The 25,303-nt window shown below is 40.3% G+C and overlaps 1 protein-coding gene across 2 annotated transcripts in view; it reads left to right on the forward strand.

Moving 5' to 3' along the window:
- The window catches only part of FER (FER tyrosine kinase), a 214,098-nt gene that overhangs the window by 180,862 nt on the left and 7,933 nt on the right, over positions 1 to 25,303 (forward strand). For both annotated transcript variants that reach the window (XM_040986133.1, XM_040986134.1), the window contains one exon: positions 22,749 to 22,903. In XM_040986133.1, the coding sequence (XP_040842067.1) occupies positions 22,749 to 22,903 (155 nt within the window). The remainder of the gene's footprint in view (positions 1 to 22,748; positions 22,904 to 25,303) is intronic.

A 25,303-nucleotide genomic window follows, 5' to 3' on the forward strand; every position in this document is an offset into this window, starting at 1 on the left:
ACTCTCATTTACGTAAAAACCTATTTGTGTTGAGTGATATGTTCCTGTTTCATTTAGAAGGACTTCAGGGTCAGTGAAAAAATGCTGGCAGCTCTGTCATTGCATTAAGTAACTCTGACAATGAGAGTCAGCATTTGCTGCAATTGTGGGCGCATCACCAAGAGTTTAACCAGGGAATAAGATACTGCGCTTTTCTACCCGAGCCCACTTATGGGGGCACAAAGAAAAGAGCTTATTGTGTGCAATAAAGTGCTTGAATATAAACATAAATTTAATTGTCTTCTTGCCAAACTAGGAGATAGATTTCCTACTCAGGCTCTTTAGTACTAAGGGGGGAAAAAAACAGGTGAAAGTGTGGGGAAAAGGGTCTAGTGGCATGAATCTATCTTTACCCTCCCCTGCCTGTCAGCCCAGCCCCGTCAGTAGCTGGCATGCCAGGATTCAGGGAGCCCCTCCCCCACGGCAGCATACCTTCTTCAAAGACCTTGTTGCATTTTCCTTTTGAAAATGTGCCCCTCACATACATACACTGTTCCCATTTCCCTCCACTTGTCCTAACAACAAACTATCAGAAATAATGTTACTCTTGCACTTGCTTATTACTTCTGTCCCCTGCCAGTTTTTAAGCTCCGTAGGAAATGGGTACTCTTATTGTTGTATTTTGGTAAATGTTTGTTCAATTAAATGTTAACATCATTCCCCACTACAAAAGCAGGATACAGGAGCATTTTTTTTTTTTTGCTGGTAAAAGGGTTCCATATAGCTGAAAATAAAAACTTCATGAATTTATCATCTAATTTTCTCTTTTATTTCCTTTTCCTGAAAGTTCTTCCTTCTACCATTTTTACTGGAAACTGTCCCAATGGAATGAAATAGCTAGTAATAAAATATTGATAATCTCATGAATTTCAGAGCAGGCTCCTTGCATCTCAGAGGCTGCACAAGGCTTATTTAACAAGTACCTGCTGGGGATCAGTAAACATGCCCTCTGGACCAATGGTATCCTGGCTTCCTTGCAGAGACCCAAGTGCTCCCATGAAATGCGAGGAGCTTAGAGGAACTTCCCAGCAATGTTACTGCAGACCTAGAAGTTCTTTTCTTACCTTCATCAGACCTTTAGCATAAGAAAATTACAGATAGGGGAATTTGCTTTTGTTTTCTGGGTTTGGTATGGTTTTTCCTGCCATTGAACTAACTGGAATATTTAAGCATCTAAAGTAATTTCTCACCATCCCCAGGTTAGCTCAGAGCCAGCGATGCCATTGAATGTGTTTGAATGAGCCCAGGACATAAGCCATTTCTCCTAAGAGGTTTCTTGGGGCTGGTGCTGTGGCATAACATGTACAGCCACAGCCCAGCAGTGCAACATCTCATGTAAACACCTGTTCTAAGTCCTGGCTGCTCTACTTCTGATCCAACTCCCTAATAATGTTTCTGGGAAAGTGGCAGAGGATGGCCCAGGTCCTTGGGAGGCCAGGAAGAAGCTTCTAGCTTTGGACCAGCCCAGCTTTGGCCCTTGTACCACTTCGGAAGTGAACCAGTGGATGGAAGATCTCTATGTCTCTTCCATTCTCTCTGTAACCCTTCCTTTCAAGTAAATAAATCTTAAAAAAAAGTTTCTAGATCTGTTGAGCAAGAAAGTAGGAATCACAGATTTGAGAGCAAATGTGAATATCTCTTGTGTTGATTCTGATTCCAGAACAAGAAAATCAGATACTGTGAAAATAAATATGAGCTTTAGTCTGTAACAGTTTTCATCAGTTATGACTCTATGAGTAACCTTTAAATTGTGAAGGACAACTGTTCTTTCTCTTCTTCAAACTTCACTTCTCTTAATGTCCAGCGTGCTAAGAAAACTCATCATGTTCTTTTCACTTACTCATACATTTTATTGAAAATACAGTTAAGTTTTTAGTTTCATGTTCCTTCAAGGATACATGCTTGTGCTGATAAAATACCAAACTCAGCTACAAAAACCTTTGCCTAACACAATTGCATAGTATTGTACACACATCAAGTCACTATCGTTTGGGTTCCAAACAAGATTGCCTTCCCTAGGGCTTGCGTGGCCAAAACAGAGGGAAGCAACTCACTCTCAAAAGGAAATGCTGTCTCTGAAATCTCCAGTCTTAAGAGCAGCACAGCCATCCTGTTGGCTGAGCTTCACAACAGTGACTTGAAGAGGGAAACAGAATGTTCAGAGAATGTTCTAGCATTTTCTAAAGTTGAATTTACCTTTCAATTATGTGTTTCATTGCTTTGTGTTATCACTGTGGTTTATTGTTGTTTTGTTTTTGTGTAAGTCGTGTCTCCCTCCTGTTTTAAAGCTGTTCCCCATCTTAGGATGGAGGCCACCAGGAGACATCCTAATTGCTAGTAAGGGTTAATGTTCAATGTGAACGGTTTTTAAGGGATCTTTATTTGGTGTTCTAAGATATTTTCCAAGATTATTCAAGGTAGTTGAACTTTGTGAATGGCAGGCTGAACATAGAATATAGTTATTGGAACTGTACTGTGGCACTGATGTTGCATTCTCAGGAACTATTTGCTAAAGTGTTCCTGTTTTATTTTTTTTCCTCTTTTTTTTTTAAAGGTCTTGAGTAGATGGACTGATCATTGACGCTATCTGGATGACTAGAAAATACATGTGTTAAAATTTATAAACTGCATATTACTGTGTTTTTTCAAATAAAAGCCTTCAGGACTTTGTATAAATAGCAGAGACAGAGGAACATGCATAATTTACACTTTGATAAATGTTAAGATCAATACAGATGATATATCAAGCACAAAGTAAAGAAATAAGTAATATGAATACTTCTCAATAAAATGAATTTTTTTCTTAGTTCAGATAAAGGGTTTTATTGATCAGGAGAGAGAGAGAGAGAGAGAGTCTGACTGACTGTTCCCTGGTAGAAGACAGTGCTGGACCACTCCGCACGGTAGAGTGTGCTCGCTTCGGTAGCGCGTGTTCCACACAGTAAAGCAACTGCATGAAGGAAATGGTCACCTAGGCTGTATAGCACTGGGCTTTTATATGTCTCAGGTGTAGGGGGGGAACTAAAGTAACTTAAATACAGGTTTCCTCAGAGTAGATATGGATTATTATTTCTGGTTCCATTCTGGATTCCAGCTTTCTGTTTCTTGCTTACCTGGAGTAGGGGATGGCTTGATGGCTCAAGTAATGCTGCCGTGTGGGAGACCTTGATCGAGTTTTGGGCCGCTGACTTCAGTACGGCCCAGCCCAGCTGCTAACATGTAGGATATCTCATGACATCTCCTGTCTTTCTGTTTGTTTCTTTAAATAAATGATTAAAATATGAGTTTCTGTTTTAATTTTCTAGATTTATATTACAAAAGAGAAAGACTGATGGTTTTAGAGAATTTTGCAGCAAAACAGTCTTCTCAGCACATTTCTAGAAGCAGAGAAGGATCCAGTCTCTTCCCACTTTGGAAACCGAATTAGAAACCCCTAAATAAACTCCAGCTGGTATTTGAAGGGTTAAATATCTGAATTCCAAAGTTACCGGCTTAACAATATTGCCGACTACTCACTTAACATATTTATAGCCATATTTACCAGCAGTTTCATTTTTTCTTTCATTATTGCATTTGCTCTAGTTGCCTTGGTGTTACTACATGCAGCAACATGTCTTACATGTTAGAATGTCTAAATTATGATTCTGAGGCATTTATCAATGTAACATATATGCAGAGCTTATGACTTAGGGTATCAGATGTATCGTCCAGTTAGGTGTGTCTCACAAAACATGAAGTCCTTTCCTCAAGTGACACATGGGCTTCCATGATTTGAAAACCCGCCTGCCATGAGTGCAGGGCTGACAGGATGAGCCACAGTGTTCGGAGTGCTGCTCCATATGGCACGCATGGCACCAGCAGGACTTGACTTGGCCACGCTGTATGCATCATTACTTCAGAGTGGAAGGCTTGGGAGGAATCCAAAGGAGATTAACAAAAAGAAAAAGCAGGGAAGAGCCTGAGAAAACTCAAAGGATTCAGTGATATGAACAAAGAAAATGTTAGAGACAGTAGATTTTTTTTAACATCATAGAGACAAAAAATTTGAAGGAAATACCCAATAAAACAGCTTTCACTCATTTAGATGATTGCAAATTACTAAGTGAAATATTGAATAGTTGAAAGGAAAAATTGTTGAAGCATATGAAAAGGCAATTCACAGAAATACAATTAAAGTCCCCCAAATTGACATAAGTTTGAATTTTATGTACAAATGTATGTGTGTGCATATTCATATACACATATACAGACATACATTAACTTAATTTGTTTTTAAAATGTTAAATTTCCTAACTCTTGGCTTCAGCATGGCTAAGTCCATTTTGGGGCCAATTGGAGAGGAACAGAAAATAGAAGCTTTCTTTCTCTTTCTCTCTCTCTCTCTCTCTCTCTTCCCCCCTTCTCTCCCTCTCTCCCTTGCTTCTCTCTCTCTGCATTACATTGTCTTTTGATTAAAAAAAAATACTTCATGCCAGTGTGACTAGAATAGCAGACATAATATATGCAGTGGTAAGGGTATACATTACTCTTCTTTGGGAGTAATATAAGCGCATGGAGCAAAAGCCGTGTGAGTTTGCATTGAATTTACCCCAGCTATTTTACTTCTAGGAATATATTCTGTGAAACTCACTTTTACTTGTGAAAAAGACATGTATGACCAGATGTTCATTTCATTTTTATTCATGCTAGCCCATAGGAAAGAAAAAAATTGGAAAATTGATTAAAATACCCAACAATTAAGTCAGTGTTCATTACATAGAGTGTTCTCCTTGATGAAGTACAAGTCCCACCACTATAAATCCTGTCATACAAGAAAATTTGTTCTTAGTAGAAAATGTCCATAGTGTACATTCAGCCGAAAAAGGCAAACCAAATCAGAAAATATATAGTAGCACATTAAAAAAAAAAAGCTTTATTTATTTATTTCTTTGGGGAGAGACAGAAAGAGGGAAAGAGAGCTTCCATCTGCTGGTTCACTCCCCGTGGTCACAGTAGCCAGGACTTGACCAGGTTAAAACCTAGATCCAGGGTGCTCATCATGCTCTCCCACATAAGTGGCAGGAACCAAATCAATCAGACCATCTTCAGCTGTTTTTTCCAGGATGTTACTAGGGAATTGGGTGGGAAGTGGAGCAACCAGGACTCCAACCAACCAGCACCAAAAATAGGTGGCAGAGTTGCAGACACTAGCTTTACCACTGTGCCATAACACAAGCAACTCTGACTGTCTCTCAAGAAAGGAAATAGATGAATAAATGATCCTTTTTCTTGGTTCAGAAGACAGTTTTTAAAGTGCTTGTAGTTGTTATGTTTCTCCCCTGTCTTTACTCATTGACATTCTCCTGGCATTTAAATTTACTAAAAACCTATTGAAAAGAAGGCTTGTGTGTCTGGGCTGTTTTCATTGTTATTGGAACAATCTGAAGCTTACTTGTGACAGTTTAAATGTTTGACCTTGAAGTTGAGCTCATTGTAAATGTTTTATACTTAACTCTGAGTCATACTTTTAGATTATATTATGATTTAATTAGAACTAAATTTTAAAGCAAGCAAAATGCCATTTTATAAAATTGCCGTTGCATTGGAAATTGGTAGGCTCTAAAATAATGAATCATATGCAAGTATTTTGAAGAATTACATATCTTCGACTAGTTCTTTTTCCATTTAAAGATGGAAAAATAGTCAGGAGTGGTCTTGCTGAACAGAAAATTATTGTAATCCACCGTATAGTGCTTTCCTGCTGTGCTATACTTTTTGATGAAAGTTTCAGGGTTTTTCTTAAAGCTATTGTATTTCTGAATTTTTTCTCCACTTCTTGGGGTTACAGGTAATATTTTTGCATGCTATTTTGGGATGCAGGAACTGGTGTAATACGTTGCTTCTTCATCCAAACAAATTGGCGGCAAGAATATCAAAGACATGATAATTTAGTTTTCTTTTTGGCATACAACATACTAATATCACAAAGACCGTGAAACAAGAAATATGCTTAAAAGAAAAATATAGAAATTAATAAACTTGCAAACTAGATCAAAAGCTAACTATATATTTTTACCTAAGTTAGAAGATGAGGAAAATCTGCAGTTATAAAAATATGCCCAAGGTATATGAATCTGTTGTGCATTTGCTAGTGGGACATATTTTCCTCTATTGATAAATTAGGGCATCACTGTGACAAAATTACAGTAGAGTTACTCCAGAAGATGTTGTTACAGCAAAGAAACCATTAGATCATTGTTGAGGCCAGTACATTGGCTTAACTGACTAATTCTCCAGCTCCAAGAGCCGCATCCCATGTGGGCACCACTTTGTGTCCTGGCTGCTCCGCTTCCCATCCAGCTCCCTTCTTATAACCTGTGAAAGTAGTGCAGGATGGGCCAAAGCCTTGGCATCCTGCACCTGTGTGGACGACATGGAGGAGGCTCCTGCATTTGGATCAGCTCAGTGGGAGACCTGATGCAATCTCCTGGCTCCTGCCTTGGGATAAGTTCAGCTCCACCTCTTGGAGCCAGTTGGGGAGTGAACCAGCAACAGAAGGTATTTCTCTCTGTAAATCTGCCTTCCCAATAAAATAAATCATTTTTTTAATTGATCACTGTCCTTACAGGGACACCCACAGTAATCTAGAAGATGAGTCACCAGGGCTACGGCAAAAGCGTGATTGAACAGCAGTCTAACACCTGCTCAAAACCTAGTTTATCTTTCTAACATCTTAGGGAAAGTCTAGCAGACATATGTACAGCCGTTCAAGGAGGTTCTTCATGTCTTGTCCTATAGTTAACTTGCAAAACCAGATTAACGATGCACCTTCATGAGGAAAGTTACATGCAAGTTTTATCAGTTTCTATAGCACTTCTCAACTCAATAGTCCATATCATTAGCCTTCCCCTCTTCTTTCATTTAACATGATCTGTACATTTTGAGGCCAAATTTTCTTTTATTCCAGTTGAGTCACGAATATACACATCGTTATGCACTATACACATAGTCTGTGGCTCATACTCCTAAAGCATATGAATGTAGTCTGTAATCCATTTTTTGTTTTTAATTTTTATAAAGGCAACATCATATTAGAGGTGGTACCAACAACATAAGCCTGTTCGAATTAGGCAGCATAAGTCATTAAAAATACAAATATCAGGTTAGGTTTATGGAAACCTCTAGAAAAAAGGTTGATTTCTGATTACTGTAAGAAATAAAAGGTCAGTGCATGCCTCTGACTTACAAAATAAATCAAAGTCATTGCAGTACCTGTGGAATTCTCTGCATTTGCAGAATAATTTCATGTGTGCATACCTTGGTTGGTGTGACAACGTTTTTTATTTAGTTTTCTTGTTCAAGAAAGCAGAGCCCGTTCAGTGGACTTCTAGAGCTCTGTCAAGGAAACAGTATGAAGCCTTATTGCAATAATTCCGATAGGAATTGCATTGTTAAATATGTCATTAGGAGTAAATTTGGGAGAATTTATCTTATAGATTAGGCTTTAAGAAAATGCATAGTATCTTTTCACTATGACAATGAGATAACACAAATAGATTACAAATCAAGACAATAAAATATAAGGAAAAGATAACCTAGCTTTCTGTATATATAAATTACTTAACTAGCAATTAGTTGTTAAACTTAGGAAAAGTTTTCATTATCTACAAAATCAAAATGAGCATAAAGCCCTTTTATGGGCTAATGAAGCAAAGAAAATCCATTATAATTTCTCAATTGAACTATTAAAACAGAATTTGAGTAAAAGATCAATTCAGACGTTAATTTGAGTAGTCATTAAAAGAAAGCATTGTAATATGCTCAGTCGCATTATTGGTTTAGTTACATTTTCTAGATGTAAATATACTAGAGACATATTCCAAGAGATAGAGTTTGATGTGAATTTTTTTGTTTGAACTTCTCTATTTTTGTTTGGTGCTTATTCAGAAATTTGCCTTATACCAAAAAAAAAAAAATCCTCCTGAAAAATAGGGAAAGACGTTTGACTTAGTATTTTTTTTCTTAATAACAAAGTCAAAGATATCATATCTAACGTAAAGATGTCAGGTGGGGCACTGTCAAGAGTGTCAGCTTTGCTTCTCACACTCACTGTGTGTATGCTGCAGGTGACTCGGGAGTCTCAGACCTTTGAGTAGTGCTTTCCTCCGCCGCGATCTGATCTGTTTTTTTTTTTTCACTGAGTGCTCACTTTGAAAGGGCAATATTATTATACTCCAGTTTGCAGGTTAAATAAATGAGGCTCAAGCAGGTGCAGTTAGTAGAAAGAGGGAGCAGTTGAATTCAGATCCGGACCCCACGGTCCCTGCTTTTTACTGCTAACTATGTGCTTTCTCTTCCCTTGGAGCAGTCGCTTCAACTGTCAGAGTCTCTGATTTCTTATCTCACAGTGAAAGTATTGGCTCTGAATTGCGATGGACAGGTTGCCTAGGAACAGTATTAGGAGCCACAAGTGGAGTAGCAGTGAATGAGCCTTGTACCCTGCTCAGTGAGCTTTCGTGCTGACTTTGACATATGTTTTCCTTAATGACATATTTGTTTAAGGGTCCTACCTTTGCAGATACCAGCAAGAGTGCAATTAATACATCTGTCTGGGAGGAAGTTATAAGTCACTCATGTAGGACTTTACTTATTCAAGTTTCCAAGTTGGAAACAGAAATTAGTATAACAGATGTTTTGTCATTCTATGGCTTCTCAACAGGTGTGGAAATAGCTGTAACATTTATGAACCTTTACCAGAAATATTGAAACTGAATAATGGGAAGATAATTTTCAGATATTTTACCATATTTATCTTCCTACTAGAACATGACACCAGCTCCGGGGTTATTAAATACAAGCTGATGTTCACAGGAAAGAAGTGAAAGGCTTAATGGATTGATTTCTGTGTTCCAATTTATTGGAAAGGATAGTATAAGTAATTGAGAAACGGAAGTACAAACTAAACCTTTCTGTGGGATCTGAGTGGCAGATAAAACCCACGCCTGTGAGATGACACTGGAAGATAGATGGGTGGAAGAATACAGGGAATTCCCAGCTGTAGACAACTGCTTAGGTTTCATTGTACCGAGGCAGGTGTTCCACTGCTGGGAGAAAACACTAACAGCTGGCAGGCACCCTGGGCCTGGTTAGTGCTAGATTTTTGTTAACTATGCTGGTATGCCAGCATAGTCCCTATTCTGATTTTTTTTTTAAGATCTATGAGAATGGGGGGAACCAAACACCAACACACCAGCAGTCAGGGTCTGAGGACCCATGTGTGAGTGTATGTTGGCCCTGGGTAGGCAGGCAGGGCCTCAGACTGACACAACACACTGCCAGAGGACCTGGCGTGGATATCTGCATGCTCATGGGAATGGGGCAAGGGGCTGTGGGTTGCTCAGGGCAGTGAGTCTGGGGATATGTGGGAGGGAGGACTGCTAAGGGAGAATGTGACAGGTGAGGAGTGACTCCTGGGGGCTTCCTCCAGCTCTGAGGGGTACACTGGGCAGGGACAGGGAAAACCATAACCCACGGCATTAACAGGAGCCAGAATGGGGTGCAGACTATGCTGGGCTAGGAGGGGAAGTGGAAGAAGGAGGAGAAACAGGATGATAGCTGGAAGCTAATATGGACTGAGGTCAAGGCGTTTTCGTCCAAAAACTAACACAATCAAGGGGATTGATACGTAAGGTATTTTAAATTCCTCCACCCCCATTTAACTCAGATATGGGAGGACTTTTGGAAACATTGTGATAAGTTTGATGTAGCCCCTTATTCTTCTTTTCAAGTCAGTCAGGATGCTTGACTTAATATTTTCCAATCAATTGCAAATATATGCACTGTGTGATTGAATCGGGTCTTTATTATCTTCTGAGAAGCACTGCTGTGTTTTAAAATCTACTGGCAGTTCAGTGTTACACAGAATTTCTGAGTGACCATTTCTGTGAAAACACTTTAAATTGCAATTTACTGCTGTGATCAGCCATAGGAGAATGCTGTAAAATTTCCACTGTTCTGAATTCTGTTCCCCTTGATTTGCTGTGCCTGGAATGTAATTTTTGTAAACCATTTATCTTCTTATTGGAATTTTCTGCTGGAGTGTATGTTGCTGGTGGTTTTATTTGATCACTCCAGTGAGTTCTGATATTCTTGTTCTGATAGTGAGCACTTCAAATGGTTCCGTATGAGCCTGCCTCTGCACTCTGGTGCCGTTACCCTTGTAGGTTTCCTATTGTGACAATAATTGTGAGAATAATCCAAAATAATTGACTTTTTTTTTGCCTTAGTGGCTCTCCATTCTTATTTCGTTATTTATATAATCATGGATTCCAGTTTGCCTACCAAAAACTTCTTGTTTAAATTTAGTTCCCCTGTTTAAATGGCATTTCAAAATTCTTTGCATTCATACAGCAGATGTGTGGCAGGCACCTCATCACTAAATTCCAAACTGTCTTTAAGAGATCTCTGCCTGAAGCTGAGCTTTAAGATCAGATCAGACAAGGGAGTCTCTGGGCACTGTTGGGTCATCATTCAGTGTCCATTCAGACATATGTTGAATGGTGTCGTGATAGTACATGCAGGAGAACCTTTTCAGAGGTGACAGCACTTCAGATAGGTTTTGAAGAATGAGAAGGCTTTATCTGGTTGGAGAAGGGAGATATAAATAAAGGACAAAGTGGTGCTGTTAACATATATTTCGTTTTAAACCATCTGTTTCACAAAAAGAAGCTGGAGAGCCTGTGAAACACACATTACAAAATGGTGGCAGGAGGCCACATCTTCTGCTGGAGTGGTGGCTGTATCCTGTCCTTCGGCCTGTCAGGTCTCAGCTCTGTGTAGAACTCTCTTGAGAAACCGTCACTGTGCACACTCACGTTCTACTGACCATTGGTACTCAGCTCTCTCCAGAGTTTGGTGTGAGAGGGTCCTTGAGCCTAGAACTCACTGATTTTCTTTTGCGTGTCCCAAGCCTACCTCACACCTCGCCATCCCTATACCTTTGCTCAGCTCGTGCTCTCTACTGGGAATGCGCCTCCATTCTCTCAGCTTCCCTCCGTTTGTCAGCTTATCTGGCTGAAATCCTGCTAAACTTGTAAGGTCTAAACAAGCATGCTAGTATGTCCGTGAATACCAATGGCATAAGTCATTACAATTATAATGTCATTAAAATAATTTTAAATTCTTATTAAAATTAATCTTTTGGAAAGATGGGCTGATTTATAGGTGAAAACGAAAAGGAAGGGTTGGAACTGTATATGGCAAAGCAGCTTGAGCTGCTGCCTGCAGCACTGGAGCCCCATATGGGCACCACAGTGAGTCCTGGCTGCTCCACTTCCAATCCAGCTCCCTGATTGCTCCTGGGAAAGCAGCAGAAGGCAGCCCAATCACTGGGCTGCTGTATACAGTCCACATGGGAAAACTGGATGAAGCTCCTAGCTCCAGCTGATGCAGCTATTTGTGGAGTGAACCAGAGAATGGAAGATCAGTCTCTAGTTTTCTCTCATGCTTTCTCACTCTCTTCCTTTTCTGCAGTTCTGCCTTCCAAATAAATAAATCAGTCTTTTTAAAAAGCTGTTACAGTTCAGTATGTTCTGGTTAATCATACCTTTGTCATTAGATATATTCGTCATGGTACTGATGGCAGTTGCCTCTGGCTAGTTGGTCAATGAATGCTCCTGCCACCTGCCATTTTGGTCTATTGTATATTTTAAATTATTTTCTGTTGGTCAATATGAGATGGTTATATAGCAAAAATAAAATAGTTGGTTACTTTCAACTTTTTTACATGGTTTTTAAAGAGATTTTAAGAGGTGAATAAATGCTAGCAGCACTTTAAAGTTGATCATTTCTTTTTTTTTAAGATTTATTTTTATTGGAAAGTTGGATATTCAGAGAGGAAGAGAGACAGAGAGGAGGATCTTCTGTCCATTGATTCACTCCCCAATTGGCTAAAACAGCCAGAGCTGAGCCAATCCAAACCCCGGAGCCAAGAGCCTCTTCTGGGTCTCCCCTGCGAATGCAGAGTCCCAAGTCCTTGGGCTGTCCTGGTCACCTTGAAGCAGGGAGCTGGATGGGAAGTGGGGCCACCTGGATTAGAGACAGCGCCCATATGGGATCCCAGCATGTACAGGATGAGGACTTTAGCCACTAGGTTACTGCACATGGCCTGATAATTTTTGTTACAAAGTTTACTACCCACTGGGGGGATGATACACACAAGGAGAAGCTTGAAGCTAACTTATGGTAACAGGACAGTATTTGTCAAGAAAAGAGTGTATAAATAGTACAGAGTAATGCAGTCCATGCCAAAGGGATACTCTCAACAGTATCAATAGAATCCTGTTTCCCAAAATGAGATTCAGGGATTATGGCTGAGACAGACAGGTACCAAGAGGAAGCACTTAGAAACACATCAGTGGCATACGAAGGTCAAAATTATGAATGCAGGCTCAGGGACTGTAGTTTCTGAATATTCCCAGCCATCCTGCCCAATCCTCTCCTACAGGCTCTGCACAAAAATAGAATGTGGCTTTAGTAATCTACAAAGCAGGCCTCCTGTGATGATAACAGCCCACTGACTAGCTTTAATGTAACTGCCTGTTCTGTCATTCAAGTGATGGTTATTAAAGTGACAATGAAAACAACTGCAGCTTTTTTTAATCCCGATTTGAACCTGTAACAGGAAAAGAAAATGAATCAAAGGCATCCGTCTGTCTCAAAATCAAATATTTAGTGATAAATTGAAATGCCATTCATGCTTACTAGTTCCAGATGTAACACACTGAAAAATCAGACACCGTATTGATTTCTTCTCCTGGAATTAAAAGTTAGCCTGTAGCGTTATACAAGTATCTCTTTGGGGATTCAGTCCGATCCCAGACGTGGTAGCTGTGGTTGTCCGTCTGTAGACCTCACAGGAAGCAGCAGCGATGAATCAGATGACAGGGAGAAGAGATCTTTGAGGGCCCCTGTCCCCCTTGTAGCCCAACTGTGTGCTCGATGCAGAACTGCCTCCGTTCATTTCCTCTCATCTCTTCTGTATTGAAGTGATGTCTGAAAAAGCTTCCTTGAATAAGTATTATAATCATATTGAAATGTTCTTTACAAATAGCTCATAAAAAGAAAAATTGAGCTCTGCCAGTGTCCAGTCATAACTTGCTTTGTCAAATACCCAGCCTGTCACGACAGTCCTTCCCCTATCTCAGCTGTTTACACTGAGATCTGTTCATTTTGGATCTCTGCACGGAAGGAATTACTTCATCTGAATCCGGGCTCAAGTCTTTGCCTCTCTGTGTACTTCAATGTCTTGTCTCCATTTGTCTCAACTTCTGTTCTGTTTTAAAACTGTCAGGTAGACGCAGCATGGCAGCCCTTGAACAGCGCTCCGTGTACTTCTCTGAGCGTGTCTTTGTGAGTTGAATATCAGCTGTCTGGCTCAGAGCGAAGAAAGACACAGAGCTTTGGGACCAGACTGATTGTGAAACTATAAAGACGTATTGAGAATGTTCCAGCTAAATCTGACTTTAAGCTAAAATTAGACCCCCAGCATCCAGTCTTTCTCTTAGAAATCTGATGGACTGACGGCTGCTGCGTGTGAGATTTGGAGCAACAAAGTGCACTTTGCTGCCTCATTTTATTCTTCATTGCTCTGAGCAGTGTCCTTTTCTCTCTCTCTCTCTCTCTCTCTCTCTCTCTCTCTCTCTCTCTCTCTCTCTCTCCCCCAGATTCTGGCTCTTCAAGGTATTCTAAAAGCTTGAGGATATTTGTCAAACATCAACACCAAGTATGGAGATCCCGTACAGTGTAAATGTGTGAGACTTAAAATAGGAAAAACAGAGGCAAGCATCTAGCCAGCTAGTTAGAAACATCTGTGACCTGCATTGGAGTACCCCAGGCTCCGCTCCCAGCTCTGGCTCCTGACTGCAGTGTGTGGCTCAGTAATTGAGTCGCTGCCACCCGTTGAGAAATCTCAATTGAGTTCCTGGCTCCCAGCTTCAGCTTCAGCCCAGCCCAGCCCAGCCCAGGTGTTTGGGGAAGGAAGCAGCATATAGAACTTACCTCTGTCTCGCAGAGATAGATAGATAGATAGATAGATAGATAGATAGATAGATAGATAGATAGATAGATAGATAGATAAAAGCACAAGCAAATGCTTAAGGAAGGCGTGACACTGAATGTTGTTAATACATTCTGTTTCCAGCTTCATTGTTTATAAAAGGTTATTCTTTTATAATAGTTTCTGTAAGGTGCTTTTTTAGTTAAAAATTTTAAATGTTTTAAAGCTTGAGACCATGGAAATATTGAAAGAATTTCTTAGATATACTTAGTAATCTAAAATAAATAGGAGCCTTTTTTTTTTAGGAATACATTACTCTTAACTGAGTTGAGTTGGTATCTTTTAAAAATATGAAATATTAGGAAACCTGCAAATAAATCCATAACACTTAATATTATGAGTCAGTCTCCATTTCTGTAATCAAAGTCCTAGTTCTTAGTTTCTTCTGCAAGACTTTTGGGGCTGCATCGTGGCATAATGAGTAAAGCTACCATGCAGCACCCCATTGGCACAGGAGCCAGTCCCAGCTGCTCCACTTTCAACCCAGCTCCCTGTAAATGGCCTGAGAAAAGTGGCAGAAGATGGCCCAGATGTTTGGGCCCCTGCTTCCCAAATGGGAGACCCAGGAACAGGAAAAGCTCCTGGATCCTGCTTTCAGCCTGATTCAGCCTCAACAATTGTGGCTACCTGGGGAGTGAACCAGTAAATGGAAGTGTCTTTCTCTCTCTCTCTCTCTCTCTCTCTCTCTCTCTCTCTCTCTCTCTCTCTTTCTCCCCCCCAGCCCCCCTCCCCCCTGTGTGTGTGTGTGTGTGTGTGTGTGTGTGTGTGTGTCTCCCTCTGGCTTTCAAATTAATAGATACATCTTTTTAAAAAAGGAGAGAGAGAATTGTAGCAGGAGCCTCTTACAAGTAAATAAAGGCAACATCATTGGTTTATTTGGGTTTTAGTATAAATACCACCATTTTAATATAGTGCAAAAACTAAATAGAAAACGTTAATGCCAAATTGCCCACTTAACTATTTAGACCAAATTAGACATGATCTCACCCCTTTTTTTCTAGATAATTATCAACAAACACGTTGATGTTAGTCTAAGTTGCATGTGGTTTTGTAACTGATATTTCATGTCAGGTTCTTTGTCATCTGTTCTGCAATACCAAGGTCTTAGCAAGGAAAGTATTTACAAATGAATAATCTAAAGCCCAGTGATTATCCAACATGAATTTATGGCATTGGAATGACAACTGTCAGGTACTCCACATAGTATTTTTGTAAGACTGTCATAGGCACCTTTAATTGTTTCCATTACTGTATGTTGTGGCTGAATGCTGGTAGATAGCTCTCACATTTTCCCACTTTCAGCTTGGAGATCACTGTAAATTTGCCAAAATTCTTTCAAATCTTCAGACAGCATAAACATTACATGTATGTGAATTATTCTTCTAGACACTTGTTTTAGATGATTGAACCAGGCAAGTTTCTAAAGCATATTTCATTTGCAGACCACAGGACACACGTATTTGTAAGGTTAATATTTGCTCAGACAAGTAATCTTTCATGCATGCAAAATGCAGAATGACAGAACAAATAACAACCAACCATAGAAAGTGTATGCTAAATTTGTTAGGTAAATGTTTTTTCAAACTTTTATTTTGTGGAATTATAAGAGAAGAGCAGCTAGAAATATGAAATCAAGACTTATTATCACAGTGTAATACCACATCAAACATAATGGAGAATTAAAATTGAGTGAAGATAAAGCAAGCTTTCTTAACAATAAAAAGAAACTATACAGACATAGAAATTGAATTCCACATCTTTGTTTCAAGATAAAACTGAATTATTATAAAATAGGCCTGTATTCATCACACAGACTCCCCTACTTGAATTGCATACACTGAAAGCAATCATAGGACTAAAGGGAAATTTATTGTCAAGTCACCTGGGATATCACTTCATAAACACGGGAAACAACATTAGAAATTGAAATGGGAATAATGAAAGTTTCATTTTAAAAAGAATGTAAATGGCATGCAAGGAAAAAAACTGTTGAGATACCTGAATGAAAGTCATTATTTCTCTCACATTCCTATAAATATTGAAAAGTGTTTTCCATTAGCACGATACTGGTGTCACAATAAATATGATTACATATTTTGCTTCTGTAAACAGCAAGTCAAACTTGGAGAGAGGCTTCTTGTGTTAATTTGCCAGCTGAAGCTGACCCACCCCTCCTACTCAGGAGATTTTAAAGGCATCACCAACCCAAAGACAAAGGTGTGAGTTGTCTGGGTAGCTCTAATGGGGAGGATTTGGGGTCAGACAACTGGGACATAGTCCATTGCTGGCCCTGTCAGGAAAGCACAGAGCCAGCCCCATCCTTTACACAGAGGGGCTAATCCTACAAAGGGTTAACCACTGCACAGTGTACAGACCATTCAGTATGTAAAGCTAGGTGTGTTCTACCATAATCAGAGTATATTTGTTCATTAGCGGCGGAACATTTTGCAGACAGTAAACGTGCAAATGATGCAGAGGCTGACGCTGACACCTTGTGCCTCACAGAATTACATGATGGCTCTGCCCCTTTCTCCTCCTTTTATGTCTTCCCCTAGGCCCCAGTGCATATCACTTGATGGAAGTGAAAACCACAACAAGTGATTATGGAGAGACTCTTATGTGCCTTTCCACAGAACAGAAAATAGAGTTGAAAACATAACGCATATTTCAGTCTTCTCAGTGTATATTCTGGATTCTATTGCCAAAGCATTGCATCGGGGATTCTATTTCCTTAAACTTACATGGGAAGGAAAGCAAGTTTTAAGGGGAAAAATGGTAGAAATCAGTAAGTTGAAGAATGTAATTTTTTTCAAGATAAAAATCAGTGAGATTTCATTCAGCACTGTAGAACCTAAGCTCTGGGTCAGCAGACAGTTGCTGAAGCCACTTACCTGCACTGCCATCTTGACTCCCTGCTTCTTCATTGCAAGGCACAATGTCTGCATTTCATAGTAATGTTATAAAAAATGGACACCGGGTAAAGTTCTTGGTTTTGTACAGTGACACATAAGGAGTTCAGTAAACAGCTGCTGTTTCTCTTAGAGGTTGCATCCTTGGGTGGAGGCCATGTTTAGTCAGCTGAGGCAATCCAGAGGTGACCTGCATTATGATAACTCCTGTGTGGCTGGGGCTCAGCCCTCTGGACAGACTCCTTGTGCTCTCCTGGCGTGTCTTGGTGTCCAGTAGCTGCTCTGGCAATGTATAAACCTTCTCCTTCCTGTTTCCCACTCCCCTAGAGCTAGAGTCACTCGGCCAGTTGCAGGAAAGCAGTGCCTTTAACCAGCCAGAATACAGAGGTTCCTCCCAGTCGTTGCGGTTACTAAAATATGCATCAGGCATCATTAGAGATAGGATAATATCTTGCAAGTATCCATATGCAGTTCTGTTTTACAGTTATGATTAATATACTAGCAGAATTGTTTCAAAATATTGGAGAATGTATAGCCTTTCATCTGGTTGTATTTTTGCTGTCAGCCATTATATAATGTATGACCCTCATATGGGGATGGATAGGGTACAAAGGAACTATAAATGTCTTTGACATTATATCGCAGAGAAGTCAAGAAATATGTTCTCATTTTCAAGGTCCATGAGAAAGGTGTGTGATATATAAACTCATTTAGCTTATTAAGGAAAACACTGGACAGGAACCCTAGGCTCCCCCTCTCTCACCAGGTGTAGACACTCACTACTTTGCCTCGGGGAAAGATATGTGAAATGCTTTGTTTTGTTTTTATGATTTTTTATTGGAAAGTCAGATTTACAGAGAAGCAGAGACAAAGATCTTCCATCCCCTGGTTCATTCAAGTGGCTGCAACAGCCAGACCTGAGCTGATCCGAAGCCAGGAGCCAGAAGCTTCTTCCTGGTCTTCCACATGGGTGCAAGGTCCCAAGGCTTTTTGCCATCCTCTACTAATTTCCCAGGCCACAGGCAGGGATCTAGATGGGAAGTGGTACTGCCAGGGTATGAACCAGTTCCCATATGGGATCCCAGCACGTGCAAGGTGAGGATTTAGTCACTAGGCTATTTCACCAGACCTAAAATGTTTTTTTTTTTTAAAAAAAATAGGCAGATTACTATGATGCATGAAATAGATTTTTGATGGTGAACGAGTTATATGAAGAATATTTAAGACAATAACTGGCACATGTAAAGCCTCAAGTAAGTGATAGTCATGATAGTGGCTCTGTAGTAAGGCATGGTTTTGTCACATTGTTCAGTCTGTTGCTTAGAATAACCTGTGACATATACCTATAACATTTCAAGTTACATTGTCTGCCACTTAGCTTCCATTTTCACTTTTCATAATCTTTGAGTGAGAATGGATGGATTGTCTGAAATCCTCCCTCCCAGAAGTCTTTTAGAAACAGAGGTTCTTGCTGTCCATGCTGTAGCTAACTTTGGAGTCAGTTCGCGCACTGCGTTTTGTTGCAGCCTCAGACGACTGTTGGCCTTTACAGTGACTGCGTAAGAAAGCTCAGCTTGGCTTTTGAATTACTCATTGGAATTTGGGATGTTTCTGTGAACTAAAGAGGGATATGCATTCACTTTCCATCCGTGTTTTCTTAATCCCCTCCCCAGATCCACTAGACTAGGCTTTTTGTTTATGAAGAGATTTAACAATAGATGAATATTTATTTCAAATGTGTGCCCACAGATGCCCTCCAGATATTTAGTGTCCCATTTCACAGTGTGGGTTCCGAGCGATAGACACAGAAATCACTGACGGGGGAGATTACATCTGACTATACAAATAGAGTACACATTTTATAAAATAATAAACCATCCACATTAATCACAAGAGTTAGACTCGAGAAAGGTCCCCTAAATTTTTCAGGTGGATTTAGGACTAAAGTACTTACTAGCATTTGATTCCAATTTTTTTTTTCAATATCCATGTTTAGAATAAATTCTTTTGCTTGTTGTCTAGGAAAGTGATTCCTAAGCTAAACAAGAGAATGTGTGGAATATGCACTTGTACGCATCCAACTAGAATTCTCTTACAGAGGAGCTGCCCAAGCAAAGGAGATGAAAGGCAAAACGAGGCAGCGCTTGTGCGCGACCTGAGCATGACTGTTTTACACAGAGTCGGTGCTAGTCATTCACTCAGTGGTGCCAGGACACGGTCGTGTCATGGATCCACCTTTGCACAGCAGCCTCCAGGATGGGTCCTCCAAGGCCTCCATCTCTCCGGAGTGTGCAGCCCAGTGCAGCCTTGTCCATCCCTGCTGAGGCATCCAAGACTCCCTGGAGAGCTTCCTCTGCTGTCGAGGCAAGGTCACAGGAGCAGTGTAACTACATGAGGGCTGGCTCGTGCAGATGTGCTAGCAGTGGCATCTGCATCGTCGGCCACTCCCAGTGCCATTCCACACTGTTCATACTCACCCAGCTCCCAGATGCACTTTTCCATAACCCCCATGTTATGCCTGGCGCAGGACTGTTCTCACCAGCTGGTTCCTTATACTAGTCAGTGTTCCTTTTCCACCTCTCATCTCATTTCTTTTACACTGTCTAATATCTATTCAATTATCTGTTCAAATAATTTATGCTGAAATGTTCATACGTGCCCCCCTTCCCTACGGGTACCATATTTGCATTTTAGTAGTGGCATGAAACAAGTGAAGAAACTCAAATTGTGACTACTCTTGAGAACCCTGAAATGCAGCAGCAGAGAGAGGCCTTTTAGAGACAGTGAGTCCGGGTTCTCACCCTCTATGCCCATAGGACATTGTACCAGTCCTGGGGTGGGGGACTACCTGCTGGGCTTCAGCTCCACTGCCCCCCTTACTGACCTGGGAAAGGCACTTAACTCCCTAGGCTTTAGTTTCTTCATCTGTAGAAATGGAGGTCATAATTACAGTAATTTCTAAGTGACTTAATATTTGAAAAGTGCTTCAGATGCTGCCTGACACATAATAAATACCATATAGTTGTTCTTAAAAGACTTAAATTGGAGTGGCTTTTATATTCATACAGAAAGAAAATTATCACATGGTTTATTCTAATTAGCAAGGGGGAAAGGCAGTGATCTTCCCACACGTGGTTTCTTAGGCTGCAATTCAAGTTTTTAACGTTTCTTCAATACTTACTCTTTTCCGTGTATTGTGCTAAATCGTCTACATATTTCAGTTCTTACAACAACCTTTGAGGTAAGCACTGTTATTATCTTATTTTACAAATGGGAAAACTAATGGTAAACGTAAGTAAATTTCTGAAGGTCCCAGAGTTAGTAAATGATGTAATACTTTATAGTCCATCTTGCTTCCCTAAGTAACTCATTGCAGGTGCCGTGTGCAGTCACAAGGTGTTATAATTCTCTATTTCATCAGGATGTAGCAGAGCAAATGAAGTGTGTCTCACTTGCTCCTCACTGCCTGGGCTGTTGGTCTTAGGCCATGATGTAGTCCATGGCTTTAAACAGCTTCATTCCTGCTTAGTGCTCGTAGATATTTGTGGCTCAGAATTATACAGACTCATTTGGAATCATTTCTGTTTTTACAAACTGGAGTTGGGGCTGGGGCTGGCGTGGTAGCCTAGTGCCTGAAGTCCTCACCTTACATACACCGGGATCCCATATGGGTACTGCTTCATATTGCGGTGCCTGCTTCCTATCCAGCTCCCTGCTTGTGGCCTGGGAAAGCAGCTGAGGATGGCCCCAAGCCTTGGGACCCTGTACCCATGTGGGAGATCCAGAGGAAACTCTTGGCTCCTGGCTTTGGATTAGCTCAGCACCAACCGTTGGCAGCCACTTGAGGAGTGAATCAGTGAACAGAAGATCTTCCTGTTTCTCCTCCTCTCTGTATATCTGACTTTACAATTAAAAAAAAAAATCTTCTAAGGTGGGGGTTGCGCGGTGAGCAATATTTTCCTAACTGCTCTCGTGTGTGAGGGATAAATGCTGACTTTGTAGAATCGTAGCTGACAGCTGGGACACTGGGTAGGCTCCATGATGGTTCTTCCTGGTTTTTCATGGTGTTTGCTGTGACAGTGAAAGCCAATGCAGAGCTAGATGCCACAGTAAGGCTTGCCAGACAGCAAAGAAAATGCCTGCGGACATGGGGTTTTCGTTTGACCTTGAATTAACCTGTCTCCTGTTATGTATGACTTGTGAGATTCCTCTGGTACACACTCAGAACTTCGAATCTCAGCAGACGTGAGCAAACCATCTTCAATCCCTTCGACAGTAAGCAGCATCTGCTGCTACATACCTTTCATGTGGCAAATTAGAGCTATCTGACACCTCCTGTGAATGACAGTGTCAGCCTGTTAGATTTCTCCTGTAGGAGCTGAGATCTCTAATACACAGGCTTATGTTGGCTGGTTGGCTGGTTCACAGGGAGTTTTGTTTATGAAGAAAGTGGGAACAATTTGTGGGTCTCCTGGAGTGTTTGACTCAGGGCCGGGAAACACTAGGCTTCTGAATGAAGAGTAAGGAAGAGGGTAAGGAGGAGGGAGGGAGGGAGAGAGAGAGGGATGGAGGAAGGTAGGTAGGTGGCGTGGGTAGGAAGGAAGCTTTGTATCTGCGTTATCTCCAAATTACATTGTCACCTTCCCAGCCCAGGGACCATAACTTTCATTATCTCCTTTGGTACATATTAGAATGTTAGGCAGTGAGCATGCGTGCAGTGAATGTTTATTGCCTGAAGAACCAACATTTTATTTAATTTATAGATTGTGCCAAAAACACATTTCTATTCACTTGAACTTAATGTGGCCCAAAGGAAGTAGCATTTTCTGTAAACTTTATTGACATTGAAATTGGAGGGCTTTCTAAATTGCATTTCCCTTACGGAACCATAAACCTCATTTGAGAGGGCAAATCTCTGAATTGGTGATGAAGTGAGCAAAGTGATGACAACACAAGATACATGTAGTTCCAACTTGTGGATAGTGCCCTGAAGAAAGTACTACCAATAAAACCTATGCATGACTCGAATAGTGCAATGAGTAGAAATTGATTTCTGGTACGAGTTAAGAACATTTGGCCCACTGACTAGGACTGGAAATTGTATGCTGCTTTGCCGTTGTACCTCTGTCCAAAAATCAATTGTCTCTAGGTCTGTGGGTCTGTTTCTGATTTCTCTCTCTGCACTGAACAGTTGGGCTCCGTATCTTTTCACCATGATAATGTGTATTGATAACTATAGCTTTATAGTAAGGTTTTAATTCACATCAAGTAAGTCCTTAAACCTTATGTGTCTTTCTTAAATTTATTTGGATTACATCGAATCTTCACACCTCTCTATACATTTTAGAATCAGCTTGTCTAGTTCTGTAAGGACACCAGCTAACATGTTGATTGGCAGTGCATCTTCTCTGGTGTAGCTAGTCAAAATACTTAGCCTATCCTCTGTGAATTCTTTCAACCTAGACTAAGTATTTTTTTCTCTTTAAATGGAAATATATGTGGTACTTTAAAAACTAGTATGTGGTGTGTCCCATATGCAGATGTCCTCATGGGTGATTTTTACTTATCCCAGAAAATATAGTAAGCACTAGTATATCACAAGTATTCTAACCTTGTTGCAAACACACTGCAAAGTGTGGACAGGACAACTGTGAAGACTTCCGGTTTGTTGTAACCAGTGTTTTCCATGTCTTATCGTGACCTAGGGACCTTGCAGCAAGAAACTGCCTGGTTGGTGAAAATAACATCCTGAAAATCAGTGACTTTGGAATGTCTCGGCAAGAGGATGGGGGCGTCTATTCGTCTTCCGGCTTAAAGCAGATTCCCATCAAGTGGACAGCTCCAGAAGCTCTTAATTATGGTAAGAATGGGTCATTGTTTTTTCAGGGATGAAAATGGATGCATCAACACAGGCCGTTCGCAGGCAATATTACAGTAATGCAAATAAGGTAGAAACGTTCAGACTGGGTACTTAGGCATGAGCACAAACTTGATTCATTAGAGTTAATGGTCAACTATGCAAGATATTGCTATGAACACTTATTATAGCACCCTTCCATTTATCCAAAGATAGGATTCGTTTTAAGAGTCAAATAACACATAGGGATAAAAGATACTGGAGCTCTGGGTCATTTCTTTTGAATGTCTTATAACTGGTTCAATAACCTCATCTGATGATATCATCCTGAAACATTAAGTCAGTCGGTTCTATTGCTTCTCACTCTGACATCGACATAGTTTTCTTTAGCATGCCAGTTGCCAGAACATGTGTAAATCTTGAGGGAAGAAGGAGATGAGTGTTACATTTTGAAACAGCAGGATTTTTTCACTTGAGTATTTATGTGTCACTGTAATTGAAAATAAGTACAACTTGCATTGCAGTTGGGATGAAATGGGCCATATCAGGATGAGTAAAATAATTTAAGAAGCGGAAAGATTTGTGAGTGGGAAAAGGCCAGAATATATATCACTGCGATTGGAAATTATATTTTCATTAAGGGAGGCAGTATATGGGCCATGATTTATGTTTGGGTGTGGAATGGTATCAGAAACATCATAAAATGATTATGTGATTTAAGAAATGACAACTTCTTAAAAGATAATGTGTGACTTTTAAAACTGCCTTAATTTAAGCCTAAATAAAAGGCAGACAGATATTTTTTATAAATTGAGTTATAATTCATTTAACATAAAATTAGTCATTTTAAAATGAACAATTCAGTGCTGCTTATACAGTGTTATATTATGCAACCAGTATCACTATCTAGTTACAAATCATTGTCATTATTCCAAACTAAATCTTGTACCCATGGAGCATTGCCCTTCATTTCTCTCAGCCCCAAGCAACTGCCAATCTGTTTCTTGCTTTGTATGGGTATCCTTATCCCCAATATTTCATATAAGTGAATCATACAAATATAACTTTTTGTTTCTTCTTTCACTTAACGTGATGTTTTTGAGCTTCATCTATATTGAAGCATGTGTCAGTACTTCATTCCCTTCTAGGACTGCATAATCTCCATTGTATGGTTATACTGCACTTCAATATGTTGATATCTATTTGGGCAGTTTTCACTTCGAGGCTATTCTGAATAGTAATACCCTAGTGGATAAGTGTTTATTGAGTACCTGTGTTTTCAATGATTTGGGTCTATGCTCCTGTTGGGTTACAAGACTGTGCTTTGCTTACCTGTTTGGGGAATGAGTAACTGTTTGGGATGTGATTGGATCAGGCAGGGCTGAGCCTGGTACCACAGATACTAATCCTCACGCTTAGTTGTTTGTCTTTCCATTTGCCAGCAAGGCTTTCAAGTGAGTTAGACCAATTCCTCAGAATCAAGAGAAGGGGTCAATATAGTGGGACAAAGAGTTAAGCTACCGTGTGTGACAACAGCGTTCCATGTCGGAGCGCTGATTCAAGTCCCAGCTGCTCTGCTTCCCTTCCAGCTTCCTGCTAATCCAGTTTGGGATGACAGCAGCAGATGGCCCAAGTGTTTAGACCCCTGCCCCACATGTGGGTTACTAGGGTAGACTTCTTGGCCCCTGGCCTCAGCCTAGCCCAAACCTTGCCGTTGTGATCATTTCATGGAATGAACCAGCAGATGAAAATGACCCTTCTCTGTGTCCCTCTTTCTCTCTCTGTCACTTTATTTCTCAATCAAATAATTATATCTTTACCAATCTTTACCAAAAGGAATCCAGAGAAAATGACAACCCTACTTTGCTCCACCATTACCTTATTATAGAGTGAGTCTGGAGTAGTAGTGATTATGACTTAGCTGAATAAACCTAAGATGAAAGGATTTTAACAATTGTTAAAAGTTAAGGAGGTTTTCTTTCTTTTACGATTTATTTGTTTTTATTGCAAAGGCAGATCAGATTTACAGAGAGAAGGAGAGACAGAGAAATCTTCCCTCCACTGGTTCACACCGGCAGTGTCTGCAGTGGCCAGAACTGAGCTGATCCAAAGCCGGGAGCCAGGAATTTCTTCTGGGTCTCCCATGTAGGTGCAGATCCCAAGGCTTTGGCTCATCCTCTACTGCTTTCCCACGGCACAAGCAGCAAACTGGATGAGAAGTGGAGCAGCTAGGACAAGAATCAACACCGATATGGGATCCTGAAACTTGCCAAGTTTAGAATGTAGCCATTGAGCTATCTCACTTGGCCCTAACAAGGTTTTCTTTAAAGGATTAAATTATTTATAAACACCAAGGGAGCTGTAACTAGATTTGAGAAGCCCTTGAGTCTTAGCAGTACAGTC

The sequence above is a fragment of the Ochotona curzoniae genome, unplaced genomic scaffold (genome assembly GCF_017591425.1).
Source record: "Ochotona curzoniae isolate NIBS_2020 unplaced genomic scaffold, NIBS_Ocur_1.0 contig_4501, whole genome shotgun sequence".
Taxonomy (NCBI): domain Eukaryota; kingdom Metazoa; phylum Chordata; class Mammalia; order Lagomorpha; family Ochotonidae; genus Ochotona; species Ochotona curzoniae.